General features: G+C 33.9%; 1 protein-coding gene across 6 annotated transcripts in view; it reads right to left on the bottom strand.

Moving 5' to 3' along the window:
- Asator (tau-tubulin kinase asator) overlaps positions 1-21185 on the bottom strand; it is a 552963-nt gene that overhangs the window by 405410 nt on the left and 126368 nt on the right. For all 6 annotated transcript variants that reach the window (XR_016293148.1, XR_016293146.1, XR_016293147.1 and 3 more), the window contains one exon: positions 1558-1830. Coding sequence is in view for 1 of the 6 variants with exons in the window: in XM_089594084.1 (XP_089450210.1) it covers positions 1558-1830 (273 nt within the window). In the remaining 5 variants the exon portion in view is untranslated. The remainder of the gene's footprint in view (positions 1-1557; positions 1831-21185) is intronic.

The following is a 21185-nucleotide window of genomic DNA, read 5'->3' as shown; positions in this document are numbered from 1 at the left end:
TATTTAAACCCAATAAATATTTGATCAAGCCTCCACTGCTAATTTTCTTACAGCAACGATACTCAACTCATGTCAAAGGTATTAAAAGGTATTAAAAGGTATTTATTATATTTTTGTTACTTTTATTATTATTCATACAATTTATGATTATTTATTGAAAAAAAAATTCTTTTTTTCTCAAGACATTTTGCCTCCTACCTCAAAGCCTATGTAAAGGATTATAATGCAATGATAGGAGGTGGGTGCGTGAAACGCAAAAGGGGTGAAGCCCTACTAGTTTATATATGCCAACAAAAGTATAGTGGGTGTTATCGAATATAGATAAATTGATCTTCCTCATATGATAAAAAGGGATTTTGCAGTTTCGTTCATTTTTTGCCAATCTTCTATCCAGTCTTCTCAATACCACATAAGGTTGCATTCGTAAATTATGAACTAATATGAAGAGATAAAAACACTTATCACTAAATTTTTATGGTACATTTATTTGTTTCATAGAAGCAATGGATTGCAAACTATTATTAATGTGCGCTTTGGGAATAGGTAAACTGCTTCTTAAATGTTTATATAAAATCCCTGCCAAAAAAATGTAAGGCTGTTGATTGTAGAAATTTATATTCTCAAGAAATAGTTTTCTATTAAGTTTTGAAAGCTCATACACTTTTGCTAGGTTAGTGTTTGTGTGAGTTAATTATTAATCATGGTATTTATACTAAAGATAATTCCTGTCATTTGAATCTTTAATAATAATGAAAGTATCATATTTAGATTTTTTCAATGACTTATAACTGATTTTTAGATGTGTAGTCGTTTCATTCCATTGTTGTAATCAATTTTGTTGAAGCATACTGTGACATTTCCTTTATCAGTTTGTGTGAATTTATAATATGTTTTGCAAATGTTTAAGTGTGCTCCAACTTTTTCAAAACTTGACCATGAATTGTATTTAGAGAATATCAAAGTGTTAGACATAGGATGAGATTAGTACAAACGTATGGTTTCAGAAATTATACATATCGAAGTAAATTCTTAAAACTGATTTCAACACTTGCAATTAAAAAAAGGACGTTACAAAATTAAGCAATATTTATGATATACTACTGAAGCGTATTTATTTATGAGTATTCACTTAAATGTGTAAACGAATTGTGAAAACATTTGGTTGAGACTTAACGTAATCAGGCTCTGGAAGCCACTGCCCTTCATAACAGCAACGACATTAACATGCGTTGCATTTGAACAGTTGAGCAAAACTTAAAGTCTTATCCAAGAGGTACAAGACGTTGTTTTATTTTAATTAATGTTTAGGGGGAGCTATTATGTTAATCAATTTGATTTAATCAAACGATTATAAGTAATAATAATTAAATAAAATCGGATAAAGTTGTTTAAAAAAAAAAAAAACGTTTAATTTCAAGTATCCAGAGTAATACAAGATATATTTATGAACACAATATCATTAGCATCAATAGTGAACTGATTTTCTTGATCAAAGCATACTTATATAGGCTAAGTTATTAAAAGCAATTAAAGTTTAAAAATAATTCATTTACTCACTTCTAACTCTTTTCTATTATCTGGTTCAACGTTTTCCTGATTATTTGTGTCAATATTTTGGGCAGTCAGAGATTGATTGATTGTAGTAGCTGTTGTCAAAACTGGTGGAATTGTTACTGTTGGTAATGACTTTGTAGTTGGTAAGGTTTCATTAGCAGTAGCTGGTTTTTCCCAATCATAAGGATCACTTGCTTGTATACCTCTGCGTTGTATACATCTTTCAAATAAACCAACCAACATGCTGTAATCTGGTTGATCTGCATATTCTAAACTCTAAAACTCGGTAAAACAATGATCAACTTAAATCTAGCTATTATTCATTATATTCTTTTAATCTTAAGTTGTAAAAATCGCTTTGAGCTTAGGAAAAATAAAATTAAAATACTAAACATGCTACGGATACAGCAACATAGTAGTTTTCTAATTCAGTTATAGTAGAACAAGTGCTTAAGAGGTTATTTATTCAATTATTGTCATATGTTTTGGTATTTAGAAAAGCTTTAAAAATATCAAAAAGTGTCTATCCAATTTTTTTTAAATAGTTTACTTACAGTTTTGAAACAATATTCGCGTTTGTAGTGGTCTTTTTTTATGGAAAATCAAAGTTTGATAGGTCAGTAGATAGATTTATTAAAAGAAGTCTGAACATAATAAGAATTCCCTCCAGTACCAATAGAAAAATTAATTGTTAGGACAAAGTATGGTGCAAATCAAAATTTAAATATAAGGCTTACTCTGTATTCTTCAAGCATTCTACCAAAGGATTCATTCGAAAATCATGACAAGGTTTATAAAAGTACAATATCGACAAAGAATTTCTTTAACACGATTGAATCTAGTTAAAACATGATATTTTTTTATGATTCTAATTATTTTAACACAAAATACTCTAGTTATTTATCTCTCATATGAAAGTGCATAGTAAATTATCACTGTTAATGTCTTTAACTTACGTTTTACATGTTTATCTATACTGGTCTCTATCTAGTTATGATAAGTTGGGTTGAATTTTGAGTTACTTTACAGATGATACTTTTCAAATTTTTGAAACTTTTGAAAATTAATCGAATATAGTATAGAATAAGTGTGTAGGGTGTAAGGGTGGTAATTTCCTTCCCTGGTTGGTGCAGACAATCTCGTAGCGATTGAAGCCAGACGATAAGGCTCGGGTAATGCTGCGTAACCACATCTGAAATGTCTGTACGTCTCGTAAACAAAAAATACTTGGTGGGCTTGCTAATATAGACTAACTACTACTGATGAGGCTACTTGGTGGCATTTTTCAGTGCATTATTTGCGCCAGTCTGGTCTAATAGGTTCTCTGTTCTGGTCAATGCCCGTTGACCATTGTTTGGTTGCCCGTTGATATGCCCATTGCTCGTCCTCCTAGAATACTTCTAGTATGCCTATACAACATTTACTACACACAAAGCTGTTTTGTTACTTCGTCACGCATTAGGTAAATTCCCTGGATTGCACTGGAATATCTCCGAGGTTGGACTACACCGCAAGTGACAAGATATCGAGCTGTACAAGTGTCAACAACAAAATCACAGGAGTCAGTAATGCTACTACTTTTTGTAAGCAAACGTTAAACGATGTAAGCTTTTTCGCCTCAAAGAAGAAGTACGTCATTTATTAGCGAAAACTGGAAGCAGGCATTACTAATAATTCAAAAAAAATTTGAGGAGGCACTAAATGCTATTAAGCAAGAACACACTAGAACAGTGGAGGTGATTGAAGCTGGACACTAAAGCGCTTTAAATTTTCTTAAAGAAGCAGAAGCAGAAAAACAAAGGAAAATGGTTCTCTTTTCTCCAAAACTTATGTACGATGGTTGAAAAAGAGCTGACAATCCGTTAAGTTGCAGAGAACGGAGGAGAGATATGTTTTGTCTATTTTAAACTGTGCCATTATAGTGATGAAAATAGTCAAGAGAATCAGGAACCTTTCAAACAGCCCCGAGAAAAGTTCAAATGGGGGATCTCAAAAAAAAAAAGAAACAGGCAATAAAAAGCAGAAAGAGGTCTTTTTGAGTAATATTAAGAAAGACCTAAAGAAAAGTCTAAAGAAGGTAACGAAATTTCTGGTAAAAGTAGGCTAGTCAATCTCTGATATGAAACGCCCGTGCTCAGTTCTCGTAGCACCTGAATCAGGTGGCATCTAGCTATTCCTACTTTACCGACGAAATCAATGTTGATTTTAACATTAGCTTAGCAACAATGTGTGGCACTAAAACAACATATTATATTATTTTAACTAAAATATAACTGTTAAATTGTAATCCCTAACAATTTCAGTCTTTTTGGTTGAAGAATAAAGCGTCAGGAATTTTCATTATAAAAAAAATTGTCTCTGCTTCCACTGGTCGTAGGGCATTTATTTTATTTTTCATAAATTTTGGAAAAATTCTGCCAATTAAATGGTAGAAGTTTCGAAACAATTATGCTGATATTCATTGAGTTACTTCATTTTGCAACTTGGCCCTTTTTTGCACTTTGATTTGCAAGACCCTAGTTGGAAAAATCGATTAGATATGAAAAAGACCAGAAGTACAGCTCTTAAGAAAGAGAATAAGTCTCAATACAATACTCTGCGACTTACCAAAGAGGTAATAATGAAGATTCAAAAAAGTAGTTTTTTAATGGACACATAGAGTTTTGCAAAAATTGTTCAAGGAAAAATTTTCAAAAAAATACCACTAATATTACTCTTTTAAGCCGACAGTCTATTTAAATTTGGAACGTCTGCGTTTACAATTTTTTGTTCAGAACTTTATTTAAAAAACATCAATTTTTATTGATTTTTTGCATTTTGTAAAAAAACAAAAAAACCAATTTCAACTCAACTAGTCTGATTTTGTAGATTTTTTTAATATTTATTAATGTTAGAATTTTAATATAAGATACATGTTATTGTAAACATAGATAAAAATTTTTTTAAAAAGTTATAAATAAATCAATCGGCGTATTGTCAATTTTCTGTATAAAATCAACTGTAACTCGGCCTAGGATGATTCCAGAAAACTAAAATTTTACATAAATACTATTCATTTATTAGTCATTAACATATGTTATAGCTAGAGCAGGTGAAGTTATTAACGAGGTTCTAAGCAAATTCAATAGGTAAATGATGGATTTTCTGCAAAAAATCGATTATTACTAGACCCAGGATGATCCAAGACACTTAAAATTGTACATTGATACTCTTTTATTGATGAGTCATAGGCATATGTTATTGCAAATACAAATAAAAAATTAACTAAAAGTGACAAACTAATTAGGCACAATACCGTTTTTCTGTACTGTACTGAGCTCCACTTATATATATATATATATATATATATATATATATATATATTTGTATATATGTATATATATATATTGGATGATATGTATCGGTGCCATTTCTCGGAAACAGCGTGAAAAGCAATTTTTTCTGAAGCGAACCCCGTTGGAATTAATTTTTTAGCGCAAATAGCTTTTAAATGGAAGGCGATTAAAAATACGTTCCAAACTACCCCTAAATGGGGTTGGAAGATTATAGCACCCGCATGAACTCGAGACGTTGCCGCATTGTCATTGAGCTTATTTAGTAAGCAGTAAGAACTGTATACATGGGTATATCCACGTGCGCACGCACCAGCGTTTGCTATACTATACTGCTGGTAGTTTGAAGGTTGGTTGTTACACGATAAATATTGTCTGCTCCTTATGCTATCATGTTTTGAAGCCATGCATCAGATGTAATTTCATGAATATTTCAAGGATAACATGTCAAATCATGTAACAATAAGAGTGTAATGGGGTAAACGTAACACCTACTAATAATCATAACAGTTTATTAAAATTACATTGCAATTATTATAACGCTAATATTTTAAATGTGATAATTTCAATTCAGTATTAGTATCCTTTTTAAGATGAATAAACTTATATCTTATACATTTTATCACTAACAGAAGTTTTATGAGCTAATCAAGTCGAGACTAACACAAATTTTAAGATAATTAGTAAAAGTAAACACACATCGTCATGTACATGTGTACTTATACATATTGATATTTGTTTGTCCACGCGCTTTCTGTCTTACTCACTCTCATCTTTCGAAGCGCCTAGAGTGATCTCTGCATTCCATGGGCAAGGACGGAGTTTTAAAGATTCTCCTTCCAAGTGCATGCGGCATGACTGTGAAATGGATTTCCCTCTGATCTGCAAGCGCTGGTGTCCCGTCCGTGATTGAAACATCTCTTGAGGGAGCATTTTTTATGCCAATACTTTGGATGGTAGGCATTGCACGAGGTTGTCGGTGGTACTTGGCAGGACCTTAGTGGGCACTGGGCGGATACTTGGCGGGTACTTAGCGGGCACTTGGCGGGTACTTGCCGGGCACTTGGCGGGTACTTGCCGGGCACCTTGCGGGTACCTGCCAGGCACTTGGTGGGCACTTGGCGGGCACTTAGCAGGTACTTGGCAGGTACTTGCTGGGAACTTGCCGGGCACTTGGCGGATACATGCCGTATACTTGGCAGGTATATAGCAGGCACTTGAATCACCGTTGGCAGGTACTTAGCGTGCACTTGGCGGATACTTGGCGGGTACTTGCCGGGCATTTGTCGGGTTTTTGGCGGGCACTTGGTGGGCCCTTGACGGGTACCTTTTTTTTTCCGTCGGTGGTGCTCTTTTAAAGTATTTTACGGAGCGAATAACACAAGTACATAATCTATCATGGGCTCTAAATTATATTTTTTTGGTACTGTAAGCGCATGTATGTGACACTTTACATAACTTTAATTTCAAGTAAACTGTAAATTCAGTCTACTGTAAATTGTATAAGAAAGTGTAAGATACGTACTTTCGTAGTCGAATAGAATTTTACGTTCTTCACAAGTGTTAGGCAGTTTCTTACAAATCTATCAATAATAGTATCTAGGGATGGGTTGTCTACAAAATTTTCAATATTTTGTTGTATATTTGTAAGAAACTATCAAAAACGTAAGAAAGTCATAAACAACGTAGAAAACGTAGAAAACCAAATTAAACGTTTTGTAAAAAATTAAAGCGATATAAAAATGGACGTGAAGCTTCTCTTTCAAACTGTGTATGAGATTATAAGTTCATTTATTGTGTTATAACTAATGTTCATCGTTATGTATTTAAATATTTTTAAAGTACAACAAAAAATGAATTGAAAAAGGTAAGACAAATACTAGTAAAGCACGTGAAATTTAATTAGATAACAAAAGTACATATCTTACACTCTCTTATAAAGTTTACAGTAGACTAAATTTACGGTTTACTTGAAATTAAGGTTATGTGAAGTGTCGAGAACTTAATGTCAATTACGATGTAGGAGAGTCTCAAAATTTTCTACAGAATTTAGAACGTAGAAAACTTACTTATTTGACACCCAGTTTTCTATACAAAATTCGTTAAACCTTACAAGTAACATATAAAGAGTCATTCTTGATGCTACAATCGCTACATGCAATATAACTCGTAAATTACAAGAAAAACAGTTGAAGAAGTGAGATTCATCAACACCGTTAAAAGAAAGTAAAAAAATTATTTCGGTAATATCTTGTAACTGGTGAGAGACAAGATGAGCATAAAAATACCATCGTGTAGAGTAGAAAAATTCCCTACCGATTTGGTCTTTTAATTTAATTCGATCTAGCACAAATTATAAGTCTAAAAATAAAATAAACATTAGAGTGAGTAAGACAGAAAGCGCGAGAACAAACAGATATCAATATTTATAAGTACACATGTACATAACGATGTGTGTTTACCTTTACTAATTATCTTAAAATTTGTGTTAGTCTCGACTTGATCAGCTCATAAAACTTCTGTTTGTGATAAAATGTATAAGATATGAGTTTATTCATCTAAAAAGGGACACTAATACTGAATTGAAATTATAGCATTTTAAATATTAACGTTATAATATTTGCAATGTAATTTTAATAACTGTATGATTATTAGTAGGTGATACGTTTATCCCATTACACTCTTATTGTTACATGATTTGACATGTTATCCTTGAAATATTCATGAAATTACATCTGATGCATGGCTTCAAAACATGATAGCATAAGGAGCAGACAATATTTATCGTGTAACAACCAACCTTCAAACTACCAGCAGTATAGTATAGCAAACGCTGGTGCGTGCGCACGTGGATATACCCATGTATACAGTTCTTACTGCTTACTAAATAAGCTCAATGACAATGTGGCAACGTCTCGAGTTCATGCGGACGCACCACACCCTTCTAACCGCATTTAGGGGTAGTTTGGAACGTATTTTCAATCGCCTTCTATTTAAAAGCTGTTTGCCCTGAAAAATTAATTCCAACGGGGATCGCTTCAGAAAAAAGTGCTATACACGCTGTTCCTGGGAAATGCCACCGATACAGATCATCCTGTGTATATATATTCCGACATTATATTGTTATTCGCATTCGCCATAAGCCTCCCAAAAGTCTCCCCTTCGCGGTGTACAGTAAAACGTCATCGTTTTTAACGTTAATATGACATTTCTATTGCTTTTTTTAAGACCGTCACAGACATTCCCAAGCCTTCAACAGCTTCTCTTCGGTTTTTTTGTTTCCTATTACCTCTGCATGACCCCTCACATCCTATATATCAATAATTTGCTAAATTTGAATGATAATGGTTCTTATTTATGTACCACAATGATAAAGAGGCAAATAAATGAAGTTTACACATATTAATAAAATAATCAATAGTGTTTGTTTGTGTAAAAATGTTAATAAATAACATATTTAAAATTATGAACTAATAGTTCTGAGAATATTTTAATTGATTAATACTATTTGATAATTATGTAAGGTTTTGATTTGTATGTATTGTCGTATTACGCCAAATACATATATTTGATGAATAGTAAATGGTACATTAATTTAAAATAACAGTAACACGATAAAAATTAATTGCATTAAGACTTTTATACTGATTTATGAATTATGTATCCGAATTTAAAGAAACTGTTTGTTTTTTACCTTTTTCCTTAAAGTATACGTGTTATAAAATAATTATTCATGAATATTCATCATGTAAATTATAATACCAAAACTCATTTCTACAACTGAAAATTGAAATATTAATGATAATAAAATTAATCAAATGTTCTTAAAACAATGCTATAATGATTTTTTCATAAAATACATACTAAGTTATTATATAATATTACAATAAATTCTTATTAAAAATTCAAGGTCAAATTTATTGAACCGAAAAGTTTTTATCACAAAAAAAACATCATGTTATGTATCATTGTTAAAGAATAAAAAATTAATTATCATAATAACTATAATAATGCCATTAATATTGTCAATTTACTTTATAAAATTGTACAGTAAAGTTAATTTAGTATGTAAAAATTTCTTTTTAAACAATATTTTCTATTTACATTTTTTTTTTTTCTTTCTATTTAAATAAATAAATCATTTTCATTTTTGCGTCTTGATGAAATCATATGTATTTTACCATTCAAAAATAAGGATTTTCTTAAATATAAACCTACAGTATTCAAAACTTTTACCTTGACATTGATCTATTGTCATATTAAATGTCACAACGATTAAAAATTGCTTACGATACAAAAAAAAAGGATATGTTGAGATGTTTCCTGTGTTTAAGGTTACTTTTGGAATAGAGACTTTGTTTTTTAACTGTTTTTTTAGTTGATGCTTCTTCTTTCATGTCATACTATCCTTAATCGTGTTCCATCACAATGTCTATCTGATATACCTTAATATCTAAGTAACATCACTATTGTATCAATTTTTATATTTAGTTTTATTTTCCCTAACCTTGTTTCTAATAATAATTTTGAAAATCCTTTATTAGTAGAACCAATATTTATTTATAATTTTAAAATTAAGAATGAGATCCATGAAAAGAAAGATTTATTAGTTTATTCGGATATTATTCTTCGACCACCAGTTTTTTAAATTGGATTTAATTGTCTCATCTATTACCATACTTTTATTTTTTTTTCTAGTAACAGGAAGACTTTAACAAAAATTACCTCCTTAAATAATTAATTTATTTATAAAATATTTTTCCGTATTACATAAATGTTTAAATGCTTTGTCTACTTTCTCCAGTGCTATTTGCTGAAATTATTGAAAAATCATCCCAAAGAATTAAAACAACTTATCTTAATATTTTTTTATGTCACTAGAATTCTCAATAGGTACTCTTTAAACTGTTTAGATTTAAAGACAGGCTGAAAGTTCTATGACTTGCCATCCCTTTTGGAAGTAAAATTGATGTCATGCCAGTCCACGCTATTGATAGAATTTTTTCAGTTTGAGAAATAGTATAATAAATTAACGTTTTACATTCGTAAGTTTTTTTCGACCCTATCACCCAAAGAAATAACAACCTCTCATATCCTAACAACCCAACCCATCGGAGCTCAAACGACTGTAGGCTCCCGCGACACGACTATTTGGGCCCGCTGATACCAAAAATTGTGTTGCGCGAGATCAAAAAGATGTTGAACTGTGGCAGCACAACGATGAGCGGACAGAAACTTGTACTTTGAATTCGTACAGTGCGATGTCGTGTTGAACTGTGAAAGCCAGTGGGAGGGGGCCGCAAAATCCAAGTGATCGGCCTCTCAGAGCACAAAGTTTGGGCTCTACGCGTTAAGTAGCAAGAGGGGGCCAGGAGAGCCTGTCAGTGCCTGCAGTTTAGACTTAGCTTGTTAAGACTATATGCCAATATTCTTTAGTCATTTACAACTTTGTCTTCGAACGCTAATAAGTAAATCGTATGTAAAAAAAGTTATCGCTAAAAAACTGATTTTATTTTTATTTTTATTTTTTTCTCAGAACGCTACACTGAAAACGCTGTTAAAATTTTTCCTTTTAATAAAACTTGTTAAAATGTAAATTATCAGCCGAGACATCCAACTAGAAGTTATCAACAAAATCTTAGCCCTTTGAGATCGTAAATACTTGAATCAGTCGAAAAACTTGATGACGAACATGTACAACAAAGTATATTAAAGAACCATTATCATGTGAGCATTTTTAAAGAAAGCCATTTTACAAAATTTATCAACTAAGTTATAATTATTTTTTTGAATTTGAAAACAAAAATAAACCAGAGAATAAAATTCTAAGAATAACCATAGACAACCATAATAATATTGAGAAATATTATAAGAAGAGTTAAGTGAATATAAGGTAATAAGGTTTTATACAACTAAATGAAAAGGATTAAAAATACTGTTCTAATAAAATTTTGTTTTTGTGATGTATAATTTATAATAATCCTAATTTAAAAAATTCAGTAATAGTCCATAAAATAACTAAAAACCAGAATGGAAACTTTCTAAAAAAGTTACAATCTGTTCGTGAGGAGTTGACGCAAAAAGCGCACAGAGGCGGCGAAGCCCTACTAGTATATGTATAAACATACATATTAACGTATATATGATCATAGATAAATTTGTTATATATATACTGAGCGCGCGGTGGCTCAGTCGGCTAGGTCGTAGATTGGCACGCGGGAGACCGTGGTTCGATTCCCGGCCATAGTGCGACTTTTTCGGGCAAGTACCTCTGTGATTTTTCACATGTGCTTTTTCACCACGCAATGCTCCTCGAGGAGGGTTTAGGCAACCTCCTCGCAGCATAAATTGCCTAATTCCCCCTACCCCCCTCCCAGTAATGGGAGGCCTGCCATCCCTCTTCCCTTCCTTCTCCAAAGTGTTAAGTGCCCATAGTAGTGCCCTTATTAAAAGAAGCCGGACGTAGAGCACTATAATTAAAAAAAAAAAAAAAATATATATATATACTACACTGAGAGATACTTTCCATTTACGTGCACAGTGTATGTTTGGCGTTCAGCCACGTGGTGGCGTGTCGACACCCAACTAGCTGAGTGAATACCGAGCGCTCACTCAGCTTTCAGAGGAACAAATTTCGTTCACTCACAAATCTGAGTAAACGCACTCGACGGGCCGTACGAGTGTCTAACCGACACTGAGAATATCACATGTATACATACGTATTTATATGTGCATGGATATTCATGATGTTTATCATTTTAGTTTGAAGGGTGACAGCATTGCTATCGTTACTTGTACAAAAAATTAAATTTAAGTAATAAATATGAGACGGAATTTTTAGAACGAAGTTCTTTATGTCGCGTTACTCGGGGGGCTGGAATTTTAAAACCGACAGATTTTTTTTTTTGGAAACGAAAGTGGTTTCACCCAAAGTCTCTGCCTTTCAAGTCTCCCCCCTTACCCCATTCCCCTCACCTACTGTTCTCCATACACTTCCCCTCTCCCCACTATATATGTATATCCGCCAACCGTGCCGTGTTACTCTTCTGCACACCTTTACCCACCATTCCCTTTTCACACTCCCAAGCAATTAATTTTCAAACCAATTACAATTTTGTTTTCCCACAATAACTTTTACTTCACTTTGAATTTATTTCTTTTACAATTCTAAAAAAAAAAAAAAAAAAAAAAAAAAAACATTTTCCAATAAAGAGGTTTGAACCCTCGACCTCCTGCATGTGAGTCCAGTACCTTACCCACTCTGCTACGAGCGCTGCCGACTATGGAAACTCGGTTTCTTGTACTTATCGTGCGGTTCATAACTATAATATTCCATTTTTATATGCATTCACTGATACTACATTTAATTCATGATAAATTGTGTATTTCTGTTCAAAAAAAAATATGGTTATGTAGATTAAACATAATAAGACGCGTTATTACGCATTAAATATTTGTATTTCATGTATTTGATGCATAAAATACCGACCGATTTTTATTAAACCTGAGGTTTTTGTTGGCATTACAGTAATGCTAATAATTACTGTTATAAATAAATTATTTTATAAATAAATTATTAAAATAAACATATACGATAGAGTTGCACAACGTATCAATGGTTTTCAAGATTTTGAATTCGACTAACTAATTATGTTACAATGTCACATAATTATATAAATTAAAAAAAAAAAAAAAAAAAAAAGGGAATGAAAAAAAAAAGATTAAGTATGAAAATAAGAAAGAAATTAAATAAAGGAAGTACAAAAAAATGAAAAAAAATGTAATAAAATGAAATATGAAAAAAAAAAAAACAAGAAATAAAGAAAAAAATGAAAAAAAATGTAAAAAAATAAAATATTAAAAAAAAACAACAAGAAATACAAAAAAAAATAAAACAAGAAATAAAGAAAAAAAAAAGAAATAAAAAAAAAAAAAAATTAAATAAAAAAAAACAACTAACCAGGGGGGATAAATGGGTCATGGGACCCACGGTAAGAACGAAGTTCTTTAAACATGAGATGAGTATAGACACAATTTCTCAGGTAACAAGGGGGTCGCCAGACCCACAGGAAGAACGAAGCTCTGTAAACGTTAGTACTGCATTCATGTTGTTTACTAAAACAAACACTTGAAAAACGAATAAAAAAAAATAAAAAAATAAAATAGTTTACTACTCACGATGGTTGAACTTCGTGAGAACGTCGTGCAAATACAGTACTCACGAAGTTCAACCATCGTGAGTAGTAAACTATTTTATTTTTATATTTTTTTTTATTCGTTTTTCAAGTGTTTGTTTTAGTAAACAACATGAATGCAGTACTAACGTTTACAGAGCTTCGTTCTTCCTGTGGGTCTGGCGACCCCCTTGTTACCTGAGAAATTGTGTCTATACTCATCTCATGTTTAAAGAACTTCGTTCTTACCGTGGGTCCCATGACCCATTTATCCCCCCTGGTTAGTTGTTTTTTTTTTTTTTTTACAAAACCTTATTTCATCAACAAATCGTTCAATAACTTTTAATATTTTTTAATTCGTCGCACTAGACTTTACAATCGATGTCTAGGGGCAACGTACAAACAATCGTCTTTTTTAAAAATTATACAAGGATATCGGTCACGTAATTTTTGATAAGAAATAACTTTTTTTTCATTAATATTTTTGAAAACGCTATAAGCAAAAAAATGCGTATCGAAGCCAAAGATTGGTACCAAATCTTCTAATCCCCAGTTGTTCCAAATTGAGCTGACAAATACATCTGCCATCTTATGTTGCACTTGCCATTTATTGAAGATTGCACATGACACAATAGCACTGAACTGAAAAAATATCATTCAACTTATCACTTATAACGGCACATGAAAAAAAAAGACAACAACAAGTATACTCACTCTGAATTACAGAGGTACTGTTAGTATTGTCTTTAAGTGAATCAAAAGCACGTAAAAAATACTTATCTTACACTAATTAGTCAACTTTTCCTGCTCCAGTAACAACACTTTCTTGAAGAAATACTTGAAGAAATACTGTTCTTCGAAATCAGCAATGTCTATCGCGTGTACGTACATATTATACGTATAATATTCTCAGTGACGGTTAGACACTCGTACGGCCCGTCGAGTGCGTTCACTCAGATTTATGAGTGAACGAAATTTGTTCCTCTGAAAGCTGAGTGAGCGCTCGGTATTCACTCAGCTAGTTGGGTGTCGACACGCTACCACGTGGCTGAACGCCAAACGTACACTGTGCACGTAAATGGAAAGTATCTCTCAGTGTAGTGGTGCTAACGCCCCCCTGCGCGCTCCGAGCGCCAACTCCCCACTAACAGACTGAGTAGACAAAATAACGACATTACTCGTGTATTTATCAATGCAGGCTGAAAATAAGTTCACAACAGCAGAATACGTGATTCACTAAGGAGTTGATAAAACATATGATTAACTTAACATTATCAAATTAAAATAAATGTTAATTTTGCAATAGTATTTTAAAATAATATTAGAGAGGGTCTTCCAATACACAAATTAAAATCTAAAATAAATGCTATAGTAGTGTTGATAAGAACTTTCAGTATATCAGACGGTCTCTGTAGAGTCACAAGATTAAAGATAACAAAATGATTTAAGTATAATATATAAGCAGAAATAATCATGGGAGAAAAAAAGCAAAGTTTATATTCCTAGAATAACATTGAATACTGGCACTTTATTATCATTACCTTTAGTCTGCTATAGAAAACACTTACCCTTTGTGTTAGCATATTCTATATTTATTAAAAAATCAGAAGAACAGAGTTATGATTTTTTTAGGATTGTATATTAAAAAACCTTCATTCTTTTACGGACAATTATACGTTGCTTTATTGAGATATAAGAATCCAAAAAGAATTTTTATTCAAATTGCATCCGAGAATAAATTAGACATAGAAAATATCGGTTAGCTAGAATTTTTTCAGTAATTTAAAAATTTGTAACTTTGAAGATCGTCACATTAAAACAGACGTGTGTTAATTCATAAAAACCATGAAAAAAAAAGATGTAAAAAATGTAGAAAGGGTTTTAAAAGAACAGATGGGTTAAAATGACACATTAAATTTCACAACATTTAGCTAACAGAATGAATTATTGTTTCAAAAGCTTAATTGTGTCTATTTAATAATACCTCCTCCTGAATTCTGTTTTTTACTTAATAAAGTTCTCAAGTAATCAAGAATTTTATATTTGGGTAAAGTAGACATGGACCAGAAAGAGATTTGAAATGTAAAATTTCAATCAAGTTAAACAAATAATGGTACTTCAAAGACACATAGTGAGTAAGGGGGAGCGAATAGACAGAGGGAGACCTACGATCAGTGACTTAAAAAACCCTGAAAACGAGGTATGGCTTAGGTACTAAATTGCGTATATTTATTAACATTTATGATGGTAAAACATTAGATAAATAAGTATTTTATTGGGGGAAGGTGGAGGGAGAGGTGGAGGGGGAGCGGGGGGGGGGCTGGGGGGAGCTCATTGAAATATAATTTGATTAAAAATGACGTTAAAATAAGCAATTAACTACGTAAATCGAGGGGGAGCTGAGGGGGGGGGGGAGCAGGGGGGGGCTGAGACTCACTTTCGTCAATACAACAATATAATATAGGGCTATATATATATATATGTATATATATAACTATCATGTAGCCTTATCATTTTTTCTCACTGATTTGTTTACAAAAATATAATCTAATAACAGAATCTAGCTTAACAGAAAAATGATTAAAAACTGGGTTTAGATTATAAAATAAAAATAAAAGGAATATCTTATACGAAATATCTAAATAATAGTTGTTAAAAAATACAAAAATATCAATTAGTGAAATTAAAAATGTATTTTCTATGCGAAAAATATTTAACAAAAAAAAAAATAAATAAAACAATGGTATACAAATCTGAAACAGCTGAGATATTTGACATTTTAAGTTTATCATTAAATAACCCAATTAATATTCTTAATCATACAAATTTGGCTAAGTTATCATGATTTGTACACCGAGTTGTATATCCGTTAGTGTTTTCCTTGGGATACATGGGTAGAGCCACAAACACTTAAAAAAGGCATAAGTGTGATAAACATATTTTTATACACTAAAATTTTGGAACAACTAAAATTTCAATATTACATATATTACTATGTTAAATATGAAATCAAAAGATTCACAGTAGTACATAGACATACATACTTACATTATGTAGTTATTTAGAAGGATTAGTCTAATTATGATTTTTTGATGTTTTTTTTCAGTAAGAAGTTTTTTTTTAATTTTTTAGGAACTAATTGATAGTTTTAGCTTACATCAAAGATTGTCGCTTAAAGTAAGAAGAGTAAAAGAGTGAGCTAATGAGAATTTAATCACTTTATTATAAAATTCTATTATGTCTTATTTGACAGTTGCCATTCATGTTAATACCACTATTATCACTATATTTATATGCTAAATCAACTAAGCATATTAAGTATAGTAAAATAAGAATAATTTTAATAAATATTATGTAAAAAAGGTTATAAATAACTTATTACATAAGTATATCTGCAATACATAAAAATACACAGTTGAATTTAATTTTTTAGAGCATGATTCCTGTAGTAGAAATATTTATTGGACTTTATCATTGGTATAACAAGTAATATTTGTGATACATATGTACCAACAAATTTATAGGCACATACACAGTAGATGAAGGTAGTATCAACAGCCCTTTCAGTCTATGTATATCCTTAAATAATGATATATCACTTTAAGTCTAGAGAAATTTAAAACTATTCACAAAAATAAAAGAAATCTATCCCTAGTGTAAATCAAACGCACAAGCTCCTGTTTTCAAAACAGTTGCTCTAAAACTCGAGCGACCAAGGAGTCGTGCACCTTAATATACCGCAGGTTCTGAAAGATTTTCTTCTTGGTTATAAGCTGTTTCAGAAATGTGTATGACATATGGGTTAAGTATGTATTACATATCCATTACAAATTTTGCTACACTGATGAAGTAACACAAGAACCCCGTATATCTAATTTATGTGGAAGCGGAAAATGACTTTCCAAAATTATTTCCTGGTTGCATATTAAATAATCTAATTTTTTTTGCGTTTATACGTATACATTTGTTTTTTTAACAAAAGTATAAGATTATTAGAAAATAATATATGATGTTACGTATGATTATCAAATGGTAAGTATCCTATAGGTACGATGACTTGAATTATCTTGCTGTGTCACCGAATTACAAAAATCATTTATTAATGATCAATAATTAATTTCAATTTATTATGGGTTTTTAATCGTATAGAGTAAAAGTAAATAGTCAGTTAAAGATCACAAAATTTGTGTGGGTGGACAATTAATACAAGTCAAACTAATACCATTGCTTTTAGAAAAAATATCATAGAAAAAATCATTAAATTTATCTAGCATGTACAAAACAAACAAAAATAAGTATCACTTTTAACGTAGGTAAACCTACTACTTCTACTATTACCACTACCACTACCACTACCACTACCTTGGCTGGTTTCTCCACACCAGGCGATTTCCAGGTGGCAGATAGGGGCACACTTTTCAGATATGAGGGGCACCGGGCAACTTAAATCTGAAAAAAAACTAGCACCATCCTTTCTTGCACTTCTCTTAACTCCTTCATCCATCAACTCTCACATACATCAACATTGACATACTTCTGTGGCACGGACGATTTGGACTGTTCGCGGGAGCTGGCTGCTACCTGTAACCCTGTGCTTGGGCGAGAGTAGAAAGGATGACTCAGTGCCGTAACTGGGGAGGCCTGGATATCTGAACAGCTAATAAAGTCAGACGTCCGTTAGTAAAAAAGATGTGGCAGTCCTTTTAATTAAGGAATCTGTCCATTGAAGAACTACATGGAGGGCAATTTCAGTGCATACCAGCTGGTGGTACTCTCTTACACAGCCAAGTTCTGTGAGGTGGAGGTTATCGTGTCATGGCTAGTGGCCTGGCACGGAAGAACCACACACTTACACTATAACAATATCCTATCATCTAGTTGACTATTTCTGGTAACTCCTAAAAAATAGTCCCTAGCTTAGGGCAGAAATAATAGTTTAGCCAGCAGAGAGCAAAAAGTATGCAGAGGTCCTGGCCCTAATGAAGAAGGTCAACGGGGCCGGCTTGGGGCGGGTGTGGCGTCAATTAGGAAAATGAGAATAGGCAGTGTTCTCGTTGAGCTGTAAAACACCACGTACGACTGCCACGCTGCGTTCGCCGATACGATTAAAAAACGCTGTGACGGACACTGGCAGCATAAAGACCCTCGCTCTGCGCCTGACCTATAAGATCAGAGAGGTAGGTCCTACATTGACCAAGCAGGAACTAGAGGTCACAATCAGGAGCTGGTTCGATGAAAAGAGAAACACTGACATGGCCGTATGGCTGTCGGCCAAAACTATCAGGGACAATAGATTTGTTTACGTAGAGGCACCTGCGACGGCGGGTACAATCCTAGATAAGACGAACCAACAGAGAGGTGTCTAACGTTGGGGATCACACAGGAATCTGCCCTTGAGCCCAACTTCTGGAACCTGGTCTATGATAAACTTTTGCACCTTAAAATGCCTCTGGGGATTAAGCCGACTTGCTTTTCTGATGACATAGCATTGTGCATTTCAACAAGATCTCGAGAGGAGGTTGAGCACAAAGAAAGGCGGACGGTCACGAGGTTTCGGAGTGACTACGGTATCACGGATTTAAACTGGCAATCCAAAAGACGAAGATGGTCATTCTAACAAGGCAGAAATGGTTTAAGGGGTACTTCCAACTGAACGTTGCGGGTAAGGTAATCTGCACGAGTCTGGTGGTGCACGCATCCACGCTCCTGGATAGACTCATAGCTCACTTTCTAGGAGTACATCAAGAGAGCAGCCGGTAAAGCTGCTAGGGTCTTCGGGGCACTTTCATGGTTGATGTTGAACATCAGGGGCCCGCGGGAGGCCAAAGGATGGCTTCGCGCGTCAGTCTCTAACTTGATCTCTCTGAACAGCGCGGAGGTGTGGGTGGACGCACTCACGAGAAAGCACATCTCAGAGCACCTTACTTCACTGCAGCGCATCGGATCTCTAAGGATTGCATGCAACCATCACACGATCTTCTCCACTGCCGCTTTGGTGATAGCCCAAATGATTACTATCGTGTTGATTGCGCTGGAGCCTCGAGGAAAATTCTTAAGCTCCAGCAACAAAAGTGATAGCAATAGGCGGGAAAAAACTTCGACAATGAGGCAATGGGAGTGGGGTCAGACTAGTGTGGGTAGACGGACGCACCAGTTAATACCGCACCTGCGACCATGAGTGGGAATAGGACACGGAGAGGTGAATTACTGAGTCACTCAGTTCTACTCCAGGTATGGCCAGTTTAATGCCTATCTCCATTGCATGACCCATATGCACATACTGCCATGGGTTGGATACAATTGGCTAACATACGTTCTTTGTGTGCGAAAGATAGCACTGTAAGCGTCAGCAACTAGTCGATAGGCTTGGCGCGGCACCCACTGCTAAAGTCATCACCTCGTACATGCCACGCATCAAAGAGGGGGGGGGAGGTTAGTTGATGGCTTCGTCGGGTCTGTCATCTAGTGAAAGAATGAATAAGAGAAAAAACATTTGCTGGAGCACCTAAGCCAATAAAAGCAAGTTTCAACACAGAAAAAAGGTAAGGTTCTTTAGAAAGTGTCGTAACCACCAAGATAGAAGATTTGCTCTTGAAAGTCAAAATAGTAAGAGATATTGTAAGTTTCTCTCAGAATGTAGAAAGGTCATTGGCTGGTCAAGAAATGGTGGTAGCCAATGTACTCAAACTTACGCTCGAAGTTCGCAATTTGGACAGTATAGTCAAAGAAGACGAAATAAGGCAGTCATTTAAGAAGTTTATCAGAAGTAGAAACCAAGACTTGAAGGTTTAACTTCGTAAATAAACGCTAAGAGACAAAGAATGGCAATAGTAACCCTTGATGAAATAGTTGTTAAGGAAGTGGAACACGCAGGACGAATCAAGATTGGATACGTCTCCTGCAGTTTTAAGAAAAGGCTGGTGGTAACAAGGTGTTTCAAATATTTAAAGTATGGACATGTATCCTATGACTACAAAGAAGAATACAAATCAAAGATGTGCTTTGGATGCAGATTGCAGATTGCAGATATCCCGAGCAAAGAGCACATATCTCTGGTAACGAAGGGGGCTGCAGCGCTGGTTTTCACCCTTTCCAGATTTCAATTGCAGATAAAAGGATGGAGCTGGCCTTTACTGGTCAATATGTAATTAAAAAAATACTACAGTGGAGAACGTTTAAGCAGAACAAGTACTCCAGACAGTAACCTTTTTGAAGGAATCTGCCGGCAGCTCCAATCTGGTGAAAGACCAGGTGGCTGCCGCAGGCCTCACAAATTCGGGGGGGGGGGGTTATAAAAATGTTATCCACCGTTAACAGGGACAATGTAAGATTCCATGCACTTCTATATATAAAAAACGAAGCTTAAGCAGCTACGCAAGTGACAACAGCAACGTCAGCGTCTTTAACAACCAGATGCAAAACGAAGTTTAGAGGGGATACGAGCTTAAAAGAAAGAGATCAAAAGAGGTCGATTTTGTTGAAATCGCCAAGAAAAAGATAGATAAGACTTTCGAGGCCATTAACTAGCGATTTAGAAACACGGCCACTATTTCGGATAGTATCGTCGAAAAAGGAGAAATTAAAGAATCCGTTGAGATCATTCAAAACCAAAATCGAGATCTAAAGGTTCAACTCTATAAGGCAAACGGTAGAGGACAAAAAATGGTGTTGATAACTCTTAACAAAGCGGCTGCTTAACAAGTAGCTTATGAAGGCAGAGTAAGAATAAGGTTCGTCCTCTGCTACGTAAGAAGGGGGCTTACCGTTACAAGGTGCTTCCTATGCCTGGGTTGTGGACATGTGTCCCACGACTGTAAAGACAAAGATAGAGACGATGCAAGAGCTCAAGTAATCAAAAGAAAAATTGCAGTAGTACATCACGGTGTTTCCTGTATAAGACTAGGGACATGAAACACGGAGCTGGCAGTAGGAACTGCCTAATATTTAGAGGACCGATAGAAGAGGCCAAGAAAAAGGCCGATGAGGGGTGTAAGTGAGGCGGTAGAGCTAAGGAATACTACGTCCAAGTGTCACATTTCGTTTGCCAATGCACTAAAAAATGCTGTGACAGATGATGAAGGCGTTAGTACTCTCACCCTGCACGTGACCTGGAAGATCAGAGACG

This window comes from Copidosoma floridanum, unplaced genomic scaffold (assembly GCF_036245765.1).
Source record: "Copidosoma floridanum isolate Cflo_tuat_1 unplaced genomic scaffold, Cflo_Japanese_pri ptg000020l, whole genome shotgun sequence".
NCBI classification, from domain to species: Eukaryota; Metazoa; Arthropoda; class Insecta; order Hymenoptera; family Encyrtidae; genus Copidosoma; species Copidosoma floridanum.
Note: the sequence above shows the minus strand (reverse complement) of the source record. Positions and strands in the feature narration are given on the sequence as shown.